Source organism: Leucopleurus acutus (genome assembly GCF_964270905.1).
Source record: "Leucopleurus acutus genome assembly, chromosome: 13".
Lineage (NCBI taxonomy): Eukaryota > Metazoa > Chordata > Mammalia > Artiodactyla > Delphinidae > Leucopleurus > Leucopleurus acutus.
Genome location: NC_139155.1, coordinates 13,489,630 through 13,504,204, shown reverse-complemented (window position 1 = coordinate 13,504,204; position 14,575 = coordinate 13,489,630). Strand labels below are relative to the sequence as shown.

The window sequence follows — 14,575 nt, the reverse complement described above, 5'->3', positions numbered from 1 at the left end:
ATTTCTTTAAGACTAAAATGTTTGCTTGTGTTTGTTGCAGGAAAACCTCACAGCACTGGTAGCTCTGAACGGATTCAGCTCTCAGGAATGTATAATGTCCGTAAAGGCAAAATGCAGTTGCCAGTGAACCGATGGACCAGACGCCAAGTTATCCTGTGTGGGACCTGCCTAATAGTATCATCTGTGAAAGACAGCTTGACCGGAAAGATGCATGTTCTGCCACTAATTGGTGGGAAGGTAAGTTTAAAACAAACCAAATACTAACAGATTTCCCAGTGTCATTAAGAAGCTTACTTTGAGTCATTGCTGTAATGTAGATTTTTTTTTTTTTAAAGAATTTCAATTAAAAAAATCTATTTATGTATTTATTTATTTTGGCTGTGCTGGGTCTTAATTGCAGCATGCAGGATCTTCATTGCGGCACGTGGGATCTTTTAGTTGCGGCATGGGGGCTGTTAGTTGTGGCATGCATGCGGTATCTAGTTCCCTGACCAGGGATTGAACCCAGGCCCCCTGCATTGGGAGTGTGGAGTCTTACCCACTGGACCACCAGGGAAGTCCCAGGGGTAGATGGTTTTTGACTCATCATTCCTGTTGTGCCTCCACCAGTGGACATTTTTGGTTGGTGGAGTTTTGGAAAATAACAATGCCATTGGTTATGGCATAACAAAGCCCTGGTTATGTTCACTTCTTAGTACATGCACCTTAACTATGTGACTGAAAATAGAGCAACTAGAATTTCACTGTTATATTTCAGACTGTAGGTGATAAATTATTATTTATGAGAAGATGTCTTTTGATATTGTGAGTATGTATTTTATAGTATCGTACAGTGATCCCCAAGTCCATGACCTTAGGATCATTCAGGCGTGCTTATCAAAGGTTAGACTCTCTAGCAGGAATCTGTGATCCCGCTTTGCCTTACCTGTTTATTTGTGTTTAGTGACCAGTGGGGTTAGTACTTTTAGTTTATCACTATAGCTAGTCATGAATTTTGAACCTGAAATGCTACTCATTTCAGAGAAAACCTGTGATACAACTGATAGATATTTCCAACATACTGGCTGCTTTTCTTTGGGCATGTTAACTATTTTATTCCTATCATTTACAAAATATCAACAGAAAGAACAAGATTGTTTAGGAAGGTATTACATTCTTTTCTTTGCCAGATTTATTTATAAACTCCAAGCACTGGTAGGGGTATCATTACCATAATTATATGTCAGTATTTCCTGATTTTTAAATGATATGATAATCTGTTAATAAAGGTAAAGGTAAATTTGGATGAAGAAATGGGTTTTTGGAAATCAGGGGCATATTAAAATTTTTTTTCTTGATCGTTACTTGATCATTTAAAAAAATAGATTTGGCTAGTCTGTGAGGTGTGTTTAGGTCTATTTCATTCACCCATTTTGAAACCATGGCTTCTTAACTTCTGTTAAGCATTGAAGCATTAGTGATAGTTTATTACTGAAGATCTTGTCCTTTGGATGGATCTGAAAACTTAGTCATCATTATTACTTCCATAACTCAACATTAAAAATGCATATTTAATGTTTGATGCCCTGATAGGTCAACAATCTGTTTCTTTCTTCTCTGGTGTTAGGCATTTGCATAGGCAAATTTAATATAACTATTATTAAATATCCTCTGCGGGGAAGCCACTTTGCTTGGCGTCCCAGAAATACCAAGATGGGTAAGTCACCATCTCTGCCTTCGAATAGCTTATAATTACTATCTGGAAATGAAGGATGGACACAACAATATCTGCTCTACGAGAGGTGCAAAAAAGTAGGGTGGAAGATAAGTGGAAGAGATTACATTTTGTAGGGGGGAATCGGGATTTTGTGATGAAGGAGGTAGCAATTATGATAGAACTTGAAGGGTGAAAAATCTCTTGACATATAAAGGAGATGGTCAGAAAGATTATTGTGCTCAGAGAAGCAGAGGCAGGGAAGCAGTGGAATGTTCAGGTAAGGTGAGAGAAGGTCCAGTTATAATTAGCATTTTTATTCAGAGCTAGAGACTTGTTCTGTTTCCCAGGCCTATTACTGGATGTACTTCTACCATTGAGTGAATAGAAAGTTAACAGCTTCTTTTTCTCACAGACAAAGCTTGTAAAACCTGTTTTGTGTTACACCTTTAAAAATAATTGAGTATGTTGAAAAATTATATTAACCACGTTAGGAAAAAATAATTCACTCTTTGCAATGTGAGTTTTCATTAATGTTTGTCTTTCCTTTTCTCATTCTGTTCTGTTGTTAAAGGAAAATCAGAGAGTAAATGGAAGAGGTTTTTTTGTTTTTGTTTTCTAATTTATATAAAAGAGCTAGAAATGAGGTGTGAGATAGATGCTATAATTGCTGTGATAATCAATTTTGACACTACTTGAGCATCATCATTCGTTTGTGTTTTCAAATATAGAATTCAAATATGAAGTTAAAGCTCTATTAAATTGTTGAAAGACATTTGTTTAATAAGTTTTTATTCATGTACAATTATTATATTTAATTTCTTCTTTAAAATTGAACATAAATTTTTAGATAATTTACATTAATACTTTATGTAATATTTGTTAAGCTATGAGGCATAATAAGCTGAGTAACTGTTAACTTACTACTTAATTTAGGAAGTACAGCAGCATCAATACCAGTGTCTCTACCTGAGTTCTCTTTGCATCTGTCCCATTGCCTCCTCCTACCCCAGAGGAGTCCACTGTCCTAGAATATGTATTCATCATTTGCTTACTTTTTTGAAATAACTTTTATCATATAACTATGTTTTGCTTGTTTTGATCTTAATAAAAATGGTATCATCCTGTTTGTGGTTTTCTGTGATTGAATTTTTTCACTCAATATTATGTTTCATAATAAGATTCCATATTACTTGCTATATATGGTTTTCATTTCTGTATAATGTTCCACTCTGTAAATGTTCCAAATTTCTAAAATAGCTGAAGTAATTTTCTTGTTGATTGACATTTGGGTTGCTTCTAGTTTTCTGTTATAAATAGTGCTCTTGAGATAGTCTTATTTTGATATGCCTCCTGGTTTACAAGTAGTTTTTCTAGAGCAGCATTTCTTAACTCTTGTCGCTGTGCCTGAAGGGGACATTTGGTAATATGTGCAAGTGTTTTGATTGTCAAATGATTGGGTAGTCAGTTGATGTAAGCTAAGTTATGCTGTGGTAACAAAACCCCCAGATCTCAGTGACTTATCATAACAGTTATTTCTCACTCACACTATTTGTCCAGTGTGGGTGGGTGGAGATTTCTTTTTTCAAGTAATTATGTACGAACCCAGCCTGATGGGGGTCCTTCTCTCTTATAATATTTGTAACACGTGGCTTCCTTTGCTGCTTAGGCAGGAGAAGAGCTAACTGGAGGGTCATTAGCTGGCTCTTGTATATCTGGTTGTAGAAGTGACACATGTCACTTCTGCTCATGGCTCATTGGCCAGAACTAGTCACATGACTCCATCTTAATTGCAAAGGTTCTGGGAAAAGTAGATAGTGTGTTTGGTTAATACTGGTATCTTTTGCTGCAAGGGGACACTATTGGCATCTACAGGGCAGGGGCTCAGAGAGTAAAATGTCATGCAAAAATATTAGACAGTCCTGCATAATGTACACAAGGAACTATTCAATCCAAAGTTCCTATAATGACCTCCTTGAGAAATATTGCTCTTAAGAGTGCAGTCACTGGGCTATAGGACATATATGCACATTTACTTTTACAAGATGATATCCAATTGTTTTCCAAGGTTGTTGCATCATATCATGCTCATATCAGTACACATTTCTCTACATCTTTGCCAAACTTTATTGAGGTATAATTGATATACAACATACTGTACATTTTGATAACAATTTGATAACTGTATTATACTTCCATGAGTACAATTTGACAGATAGTCCCCTTGTGCTCCTTTGTACTGTTCTGTCCCTACTTTTCTGCTCACTCCTACCCATTCCCAAAAAACACTGCCTGATTTCTGTCAATATGGATTAGTTTAAATAGCATTTTTATAAAGTTATATTTTCTCTTTGGTGTATAGAAATGTGGTTGATTTTTTAAGTGTTAATCTTATATCCAGCCACCTTGCTAAATTTTCTTATTTATTCTAATGTCTCTAGATTCTTTGGAGTTTGCTATGTAGCTAATCATCTCATATTCAAATAATGGCAATTTCCTTTCTTCCTCAATACATTTCTTTGTCTTATTGCAATGGCCAGGACTCTAGTACCGTATTGAACAGAAAAAGTAAGGTAAGAGAGTGAGATCTCATCATTAACATTGAAGTTTACCTTACATAAATATCCTTTGTTGGCTTAAGTGACTTCTTTGTGTTCTTAGTTTGCTTAGAGTTTTTATCATGAATGATGAATGGGTGGAGAATGTCATCAAATGCTTTTTCTGCAACTGTAGTGGTGATCATACGGTTCTCTTCTTTAATCTGTTAATGTGATTAATGACTTTATAGTTCCAATAACGTTAAACCATCTTTCCTGAGGTAAATCCAACTTTTGTTCTTGGTATATTTTTTTCTGTATTGCTGGATTCTGATGCAACATTTTGTTCAAGATAAGTGTTCATGACTAAGGTTGGCCTGTAATTTTCCTTTCTCTTACTGTTCTGATCTGTTTTTGGTTATACTGGCCTCATAGAATAGGCTGGGGTCTTTTTCTCTTTCCTCGTTTGGTGGATGAGTTTGCACAAGTTTGCAACGATCTATTTCTTGGAACTTTGATAAAACTCACCTACAAAACCATATGAGTCTGATATTTTCTTGGTAATTAAAAAAGTATTCATTTTCTTAAATGGTAATAAGACTATTTAGGCCTGTTTTTTTCCCCTTGATTTAGTGTTGGTAAAATAAATTTTTCTAAAAATTTGCCACAGAATTATTTATAATAATCTCTTTTTAATCCCTGCTTAATCTGTTTTGTCTCCCTTTTCATTATTAATATTTATGTCTTCAATTGATACCATTGATCAATACCAATTGATATTCAATTTTGTTAGCCTTTTCAAAGAATTGCTGTTTTGCTTTGTTAATGTTCTCTATTGTATATTTGGTTTTCATTTCTTTCTTTTTTTTAAATTTCTTTTTTAATTTTTTGATTTTTTGGCTGCGTTGGGTCTTCGTTGCTGCGCACGGGCTTTCTCTAGCTGTGGCGAGTGGGGGCTACTCTTCATTGCGGTGCGCGGGCTTCTCATTGCGGTGGCTTCTCTTGTTGCGGAGCACAGGCTCTAGGGTGCGCGGGCTTCAGCAGTTGTGGCTCGCAGGCTCAGCAGTTGTGGCACGTGGGCTCAGTAGTTGTGGCTAGCCGGCTCTAGAGTGCAGGCTCAGTAGTCGTGGTGCACGGCTTAGTTGCTCCGTGGCATGTGGGATCTTCCCAGACCAGGGCTCGAACCTGTGTGCCCTGCATTGGCAGGCAGATTCTTAACCACTGCACCACCAGGGAAGTCCCAGTTTTCATTTCGTTAACTTCTGCTTTTTATTATCACCTTTATTCTGCTTTGAGTTCACTTCGTTTTTGTTTTTGATATTTTTTCCCTAAGTTCTTGAGATACATGCCAATTAAATTAATTTTCTGCCTTCTTTTCTAATATGAGTATTTAAAATTATAAATTTCCCTCTGTGTACCTGCTTTTGTTACATTCCATAGATTTCAGTACGTAGTACTTTTAATGGTTTAGTGCTAAGAATTTCTGTGTTTTGATTACAGATTCTTTTTTTTACCTGTGAGTTGTTTAGAAGTGTATTAACTTTCTAAATGTAGATTTTTAGTTGATTTATTATTGATTTTTAACTTGATTTTATTTTGGTCCCAGAATGTAGTCTGTGTGATCTTTCTGAAGTTTTTTACACTTTCTCTGTGACTTGGTTTGTGGTCCTTTTTGTAAATGAAATATAGGAAACATTCATTCTGTAAGTTAAACATAAGAGTTTGTGTAATATCATGTTACTTTATTGTTTGGACTTTTTCTCCTTATGAAGAATTTATTGGGAGTGGAAACTTGATTTGACTGTATCGCTGCATTATTGGGACTTGAAATTTCTCAATTTCACAATAAGCTAAAAGAAAAAAAACTTATTTAACATGCTTGAAGACCTCTTTTAATAAAAAGTTGTAATTCAGAGTAATACAAAAGTCCCCTAAGTAAAAATTCACCTGCAGTAAAAATTCTTAAGTAAAATCTTCAGTAAAAGTCCTCCTTAAGAGGAAGTAAGAACCTCAGCACCCTATTGTGAGGGTATAGAAGGATAAAAAAGGGAGTTGGTTACAATTTTAAACAGGAAGAAGAGAATTTCACTGTTGTGGGGAAGTCTATTGAAGGTAATAGTCCCCTTTTTGTAATTCAGATTGGTTGGTCAGACTTAGGAACTTAACATGCTTTAAGTAGTAAGAGGCACACATAAAGAGATAGATGCAAAGCTGTGCAGGCTCACTGGTCTAAGGGACAGTTAATGAGCTTGGTAAATGTCCTGCTTTCTGACTTGTTTTTGTCACTCTTTGTTTTTATAGGTAGAAGAAGTGAAAAAACACCAGCACTGTTTAGCATTTAGCTCCTCTGGACCCCAAAGCCAGACTTACTACATTTGTTTTGATACATTCACAGAGTATTTAAGGTGGCTTCGACAAGTCTCCAAGGTAAGCATTTAACCAGGAACTTTGTTCAGCTTCTGGCTGGCTAAAGAGTTGCTTCTGCTTTACAAAATATAGTTATACACTCATTTTTTTTTTTTTTTCAGATACTGCCACTAGTTAGCAATTTTCAGTCTTTTTAAAAGCACATTTTGGTGAAAAGTAGCTTTTTAAAAATTGTGTTTTATTTGCCCGTTTTGTTTATACTTAAAAAAGAATTCAGTGGGTAGACTGTCATTATTATCTTAACGTTGTAGAGAAGGAACATGAGGTTGAGAATATTTAAGGGACTGGCCCAGGGTAGGACAACTACAAAACCACAAAATACCCAGAGAATTGCTACAAATTTCCCCTTTTCCTCTGACCATTTTTCTTACAAGCAGTCTAATCTTGTACCATCTCCCTTCCACCTTTTCAATTTCTGCCTTTTGAATGGTTTGATTTCTTTTTTCGTCTTAATTATTTTTACCATTTTATAGTCCTCTGTTTAAATAAGATTACCATGACCCATGAAACAAAATACCTCTGTGTGTGTATGTGTGTGTACTGGAACCCACAATAAACTGATAAATAAGATAAAGAAATGCTGGTATTTCAGGTGCTGTGTGTGAGAATGTTTTTATATCACATTTGTATAATTATGTACAGTGGGTTAGATTGCAGTACTTTGTGCCTTGGTTTTGGGTGTGTTTATGAAATGATGAAACCTCCCTAGGGGGCAGAAGCATTACAGTGGAATTTGCTTTCATATTTTTGAATTTATAATCCAGTTTGTTATTCAAGTTCAGTGTGATTCAGACTGCTGCGTGATGTAATTATTTGTCAAGTGAATGAATAGGGAATAACTTTGTAGAAGAGTTAAGAGAAAATTAGAGAATAATGTCTAGAAAGTCTTTTTGACATACTGGGCGCATTTGAATTATCAGGGGGAGAAAACTGTGTTCTCTGATGATACAATATATTTGGGAACATTAGTTTCTCCTTTTAGGAAGAAGCAATGGACAGAGTTTAGGTTGATAGGACTTTGAATATTCTCCCAACCTAGTAGGCAAATGGAGGTTCTAAACGTACAGGACAGCACCCCTACTAGAGAAAATGGGAAAGATGACACTTCTCCTTCAGACTTGCATGTAGAATTAATGTGATATTAGAGGCAACTAGTATATCTGTCTAGTTGTGTTAAAATTACTCTGGTTGTTACAAATGTGAGGAGACAAATATTATATAATATCGTGCTTTTAACATTAAGTGGTTGTATGGGTTCAAAGCAATAAGTCAATGGCCCATACTCTATTCAGAATAAAATGCCAAACTATGGTCAAACTGCAGTTTAAATTTCTTTCTATATGGAGGTGTTGATTTTTTAAATAAACTTTTTTTTCGAAGTAATCTTCTATTTACAGAAAAGTTGCAAGGACAGTATAGAGAGTTTCTGTATACTCCTCACTTGGTTTCCCAGGCATCTAATATTACCATGATACATTTGTCAAAACTAAGAAACCAACATTAGTACGTTACTCTGAAATTATTTGGATTTCACTAGTTTTTCCATTGATGTTATTTTTCTGTTCCAAAATCTAATCCAGGGCACCAGAGTGCACTTGGTTGTCATTTCTCCTTTGTCTCCCCTGATCTCTGACAGTTTTTCAGTCTTTCTGTGTTTTTCATGACCTTGACAGTTTTGGGGATGTAGTGGTCAGGTATTTTATAGAATGTCCTATATGGAGATGTTTTGACCTTTTATATCAAATGCAGTGTAATAGCTGCTTTACATTCTTTTTCGAACAAGTCAGAGGTATAAATTCTTAAACAAACATGGATAAGGATGTAAATAGAAGTTTATGTAAATTATCAAGCTTACCAATGACAGATTGCTTTTATTGAAACAATAATAACAGAAAGATTAATAGGTATTGAATTTAATAGTCTTGTATATTAAACATCCACACAATTGATAAATCACTGTTCTAAAGCCAGCAAGCATTTATTAAGCACCTTCTGTATGTCAGGTATGTATTTTATGCACTAGGATACAGCAAAGGACAAATCCAGTTTCCCTCTCTGGGTAGGGCTTATACTGGAGAGACAAACCATAAATAAGTAAACAGAGAAGAAAGAAAATATCAGTTAATCATCATGCTATAATACAAAGTGATATGACAGAGAAGGATGGGAGAGGAATAACTCTGAGGAGGGGACATTTAAACTGATACTTCAATGAACAAAATATCTGATTATTTGAAGATCTGGTGGGGGTAGCTTTGCAGGTAGTGGGAGAAGGGAGTGAGAGAGCCCTAAGACTGGAAGGAGGGATGGTGAAGGTCAGAGAAGACAAGGGTCTTCTGTTATAGAAGAGGATGAAAAGTCCGGATTTTGTCATTGGCATAATGGCAAGCCATTAAAGAGTTTTCTTCCAGAAGGTTCCATGATCTCACATCACATTGGCTGTTGTGTAGAGAATGGATTGTGGAGGGCAAGAATAGAAGCGGGGGGGGGGGGGGGCCTGACCGTCAAGAGGCTCTTGTGGTGTATTTTAGGCAAGAGGTGAAGGTGGAAATGGAGAGAAGTGAACAGATGTGTTTTGGGGATCAAGTGACAGGTTTACTGATAAATTACATAAAGAGCATGAGGAAAAGGGAAACATAAAAAATGGCTTCTAGGTTCTTTGAATTGCTGTGTAGATTGTAGCCTCAGTCAGAAACCATAGCACGAATTAGACTCCATATTTGCGCCTTGAAAACTAGCAAAATACAGTTCTTCACTTCAAAGAGCTTCTGTTCCTAGGGAGACAGCAGAGAGGTGGAGTGCAAGAGGAAGATTATTAAATATCTCTTAAATAAGGTGTGAAAAATGTTCATTTCTAACTTGTGGCAGGTGATTGTAAATGTCAAGTGTTAGCTTGGTTAGTACTCTTCCCTGTTGCTGGTTGGTTAATATGCCATTTCTATGGTCTAATAGGGTGGTGTCTCTGTAATGAGGCTGTCACTCCAATTATCCAAACCTTGAACGGGTTCAGACATCAGACCTCTCAGTAGGAGGGGATGGGGGGGAGAACTGTGACACAGGAGCACATGATGGTGGCAGAATGAGGAACAGGAATGTTGGTGTGAGTTTCCCTTTTCCCTCATTATTGTGTGGCTGTTAGGAACCATCTGATAGGTACGTGCTGAAATGTAATGTAGCTACACACATGTACATACACAAGACTGCAGCTTACATTTCACACTCCCAGGAGGGAGGGGGGACTTTGAGTTAATTACCTTAGATTACTAGTATTAACAAGTACTCAACTGGTAGTTAACTGATATTAACTAGGACGAACTTGAATCAGAACCTTAACCTCCTCTCCCTTCAGAATGGCTCTGAATGTTTGGGGAGGCCAAATGGTGTAGGAGTAAAGAGTTTGAGTCTCAACTAAGGAGACCTGGGTTCTAACATTTACTGGCCGTGTGACTGTATCTAAGTTTATAAATTTTAAGCCTTTTCATTTGATAAAGGAAATAATAATAGCACTTACCTCTTAGTGCTTATATGAAATATGCATGTCATGGACTTACACTGGCACATAGTAAGTGTGTGTGTGTATGTATGACTGACTAAATAAATACATAAATAAAACAATAATTTTATGACCATCACTCCTGCCATCATCACTGACTGGCTGGACAATATATATATTTTTTAATGTTTTCTGTTTTTATGTTTATTTTAAGCATAAGACACACATATGCTTAGCTTATCTGAACAAGGAACATTCTGCTGCTCTTAACCAGGACAGCAGCCTTTTGGGGTAAGTAATTAAGCATGGCAGACACTGGGGAGAAAGAAGATTTCTTCCTGAAAAGTCAGGGGTAGGGGATAGAGGGCAAATATTTTAATAAATGCAGATTTTAGATACAGTGTCTTCCTTTTTGTCAACCCCAAAAACCAGATACACATTTCAAAAAATTTTAGAAGTTGTTATACTTAGTGAATTAAAGGGGAAATGAGTTATAAGGGTCTGATTAAAGAGGTTAGGTATTATAGGAGGAATAAGTGCGAGAACTCCCTATTTGGGTATGAAACCCATATAAAATATGGCCACACTCTTTAAACTTTGTATGTTGAGGAAAATCCTGTGATAGTGTCTTTTCCTTTAACCCCACATCATGGGAGGGTAGGTTGGGGCTGCTGGAAAGAGGATTAGAACTCGGTCCCTTTGGGATAATGTGTGTATGGGAAGCGTGGAGTGGCACCGGCTGACCATCACAGGCCACTTCTGCTTCTGGCTTCTCCTTTCCATTCTGTTCTTCCTTATATGTAGGTCTTAGGAAGGTATACAGTTTAGTCACACTCAGGGTTACTATGGAAACAGTTTCTTTTTCTTTTCTTCTTATTGAGGAACAAAACATTCACAGAATGGATTGTCCATATCCTGATGTTTAAATGAGGATTCACTTTAATAATTATCTGAAAGAAAGACAAACCAACAACAGGAAGAAATATCTGAGTTTCTGATTCTTAATGACCATCCTCACCCCAGGGTGGGAAGACAAAAAGAAGCAAATTCCAAGGATTTTTGAATTAAAATGAATTAGATAATTAATTTAAAATAAAAATTCTTTATTTTCAGTTTATGCTTCTGGATCTTAGCTGCAAGAAAAATGTTATTCTTTGTTCCAGTTTTTTTAGTTGACTTTGTGAACATATATAAAAGGTTATTAATTAGCCGTGTTCTACCAAGATAGGCTCTTATATACTTATTATTTTTTAAACTTAATCTTAGCCCTTAGTATTGCTTGCCAAAATAACACCCGAGGCTGTCCCTTTAGAGTTTTTAATTTGGGGTGGGTGTTAGTGGTAGTTACTGTGGAAGAAATGGCTCCTTTGGGAGGATTACAATGTTGATTTTAAAGTCATCCCTGAAATATTAATGCACGGCACTCTTTAAAAATTCAGCAAACATCCTGTTGTATGCTGTGCAGAAAGGACTCTGCTAGCTCAACATGGGTACCTGTCCAGCGTGTCTTCAAAGTGGTTGGTGGGGCAGTGATGCGAGGGGGAGGGTAGTAGTTGAGGGAAGAACAGGAATTGCAGAAGCGCTCCAGTACTTCTGTAAAGTACGAGTGACTTTACAGAAATGCTGCCCCGGCTGTCCCTCTCTGTGGCCCACTTTTTGGAGTACATTGGTTTTGGACATGTTGATTGATCCTCTGGATTCTCTTCAAAGTTAGTCTTCATGTGAATCTACAGCCTAAGTCGTACATATTTTTAATTTAAAGTCTTAGTCACTTCTGGGACACTGTATTGTCCCACATTAAAATCTGTTTCTTGATTTCAAGGAAGCTTAAAAGGGGATTTAGATCATTGATTTGGTGTTGTGCATGAATGCGGGGTTTTTTGTTTGTTTTTGTTGGTGTTTTTCCATGTGAAAGGCATTTATTTCTTATTAATTAATTAAAGTATGCATGAATGTGTTTTTAACTTTTCATTATGGAAAATGTCAAATATTTAGAAGTAGAGATAATAACACATACCTATTACTCAGCTTCCCCAATTCTCAGCTTGTGGCCAGTTGTGTTATATGAATATGTTGTATGGCCCAGTGGTATAAGTTGACGCCTCATAAGGCCACTTAGTTTGTCCACATATCTCTTTCCTTGTTGATCAGTGGTTAACAGGCTGGCAGTTGCCAGCCATGGTGGCTATCACAGTGCTTATCTCTCTGGCTATCTTTCTTTTAGTATTAATCATAGTATTTTAATTCTAGGCCATCTTTTTTTTTTTTAATGAAAAAAAGTCACCACGTTGAAGTTGTGGTTGCTATGATATTTTGGTTCACCCTTAACATGCATAGTGTAGGCAAGTCAGGGCAACATCTCATGCTGAATTAAAGATCACGTGAAATGATGAGTAAACATCACCCTTTAAATAAGAATAAGATTTCTTATTCTGTGAATCACAGTTGAACTTTTGCTTTCATGTGCTTAAAAAGAGTGTTTTATTGTCCAGATTTTACTCAAAGAATACTTCACTAATCACAGAGTCAAATCAATCTGGTGGAATAGGATTGTTTCCAGCATATAAATTTGTGTCATTTGATGTAGTTGCAAGAAACCCTTTAAGATCACTTAGTCATCTTTTGCACATATTTACACGTATTTTGTCTCTTAATTTGAAGTGTAATTTAGGGAGTGTCCTGCTTTTTGTCAGCATGGTTGGTCACTTGTCTTTTAGGGATTTTGCTGTTGCTGGTTACATTGGGGTTATAAGGGTAAGAAGCTGTGATCTCAATCCTGTTCTGCTAAGGAGTCCAGGGCTTAAAGGGGCTTTATTTTTGGAAACCCTCCCTTCACATTTTATACCCATTCTTTAGATAAAGAATCAAGGGCCGTTTGACCATGACAATCTAGCAAGTCTATGGCAGAATCTGAAGTAGAATTGAGGGTCTGAGTGACATGGATTTTAGTTTATAAAATGTCACCCCAATCCCTAGAGAATTGCTCTTGTACCAATTCTGTAGTGAAGATATGAGAAAAGTTTGGAAATTCAGTGTATGAAATACTTAGGTACAGGAAGCTTCAAGGAGGTAATGAGCAAGCTGAGTTTGAAGGATGAATAGGAGTTCACAACAAAGACAAGGGGAAAGAGCATTTCAAGGAGAGATAAAATATCTACAAAGGTACAACTGTGTAAAATGTAAATGTGTAGTCATATCACAGATGTCTGAGCAATGTGAAAAAGGAAAAAATGGAAGCTAAAATTAAAAGGTACTGCCAAGGACTTCCCTGGTGGTGCAGTGGTTAAGAATCTGCCTGCCAGTGCAGGGGACATGGGTTCGATCCCTGGTCCGGGAAGATCCCACATGCCGCGGAGCAGCTAAGCCTGTGCGCCGTAACTACTGAGCCTGTGCTCTAGAGCTTGCGTGCCACAACTACTGAGCCCATGCACTGCAACTACTGAAGCCTGTGTGCCTAGAGCCCATGCTCCGCAACAAGAGAAGCCACCACAATGAGAAGCCTGTGCACTGCAACGAAGAGTAGGTCCCACTCGCTGCAACTAGAGAAAGCCCATGCACAGCAACGAAGACCCAGCACAGCCATAAAAAAAAAAAAGGACTGCCCATCTGGATAGTTTCCTGTTCATTCCATTTTATTTTCTTGGGAAAATTTGACTGTGTTACCAAACATCATAATTAACTTTCCAATATAGTTACACAAAAATTCATATTGTGGAATCTTTACTTATTATACATATAAATAGTTTATGAAATTAGGGAATTTAGAAATTCTGCTTTGAATTTAAACTGAAGATAAAGTATTTTGGATTACATTAAATTTTGTTTTTCTAATACATAATACTGTGATTTAGTGAAAATATTAAAATGCTCTCTTTGCAATTATAATTATGCTTCATCTTATTTCCACATTGCTAATCCCCTCTTTTTTTTTCTATAGTAACAATTGGTTTTGAAATCCTAGTGAATATATTCCTAAAGAAGGGGTTTCTCCTTCATTCTAAGTCATTTCCATTTAAAATTATTTAAATTTATTTTCTTTAGAGTTTTTCAATCCACTTTTATACAAATGAAGAAGATACCTAGTTTGCTTACTGTATCCTGACAGAAGCAGCATGCTTTGTGAAACAGTTCTGACTTGTGTACTTTACATGTTAAACTCATCCCATGTGTCTCCATCTTCCCTTCTTGTGTCTTCCCACCCTCCCTCCCCTGTTCTGTCAACAGCTCTGTTGTTGGGGGTGGGCAGAAGGTAGTGAAGGGTGAATGAGAGAATATTTATTCCACCTTTTCTCTGTGCTAGGCATTCTTCTAGGCTCCACTTCTAGCGTCAGGACTTCAGCAAATGGAAGAAATGAGTTCCTCCTGTATTTTATCTGTATGTTGTTATCTTTAGTAAAATACATTTTAGATTTTAAGGGAGGAACA

At 36.6% G+C, this 14,575-nt stretch overlaps 1 protein-coding gene across 1 annotated transcript in view; it reads left to right on the top strand.

Moving 5' to 3' along the window:
* Positions 1 to 14,575, top strand: part of PHLPP1 (PH domain and leucine rich repeat protein phosphatase 1) — a 212,994-nt gene that overhangs the window by 106,659 nt on the left and 91,760 nt on the right. Inside the window, exons 2-3 of the mRNA XM_082852916.1 lie at positions 41 to 237; positions 6,532 to 6,657. Of these exons, the coding sequence (XP_082709042.1) occupies positions 41 to 237; positions 6,532 to 6,657 (323 nt within the window). The remainder of the gene's footprint in view (positions 1 to 40; positions 238 to 6,531; positions 6,658 to 14,575) is intronic.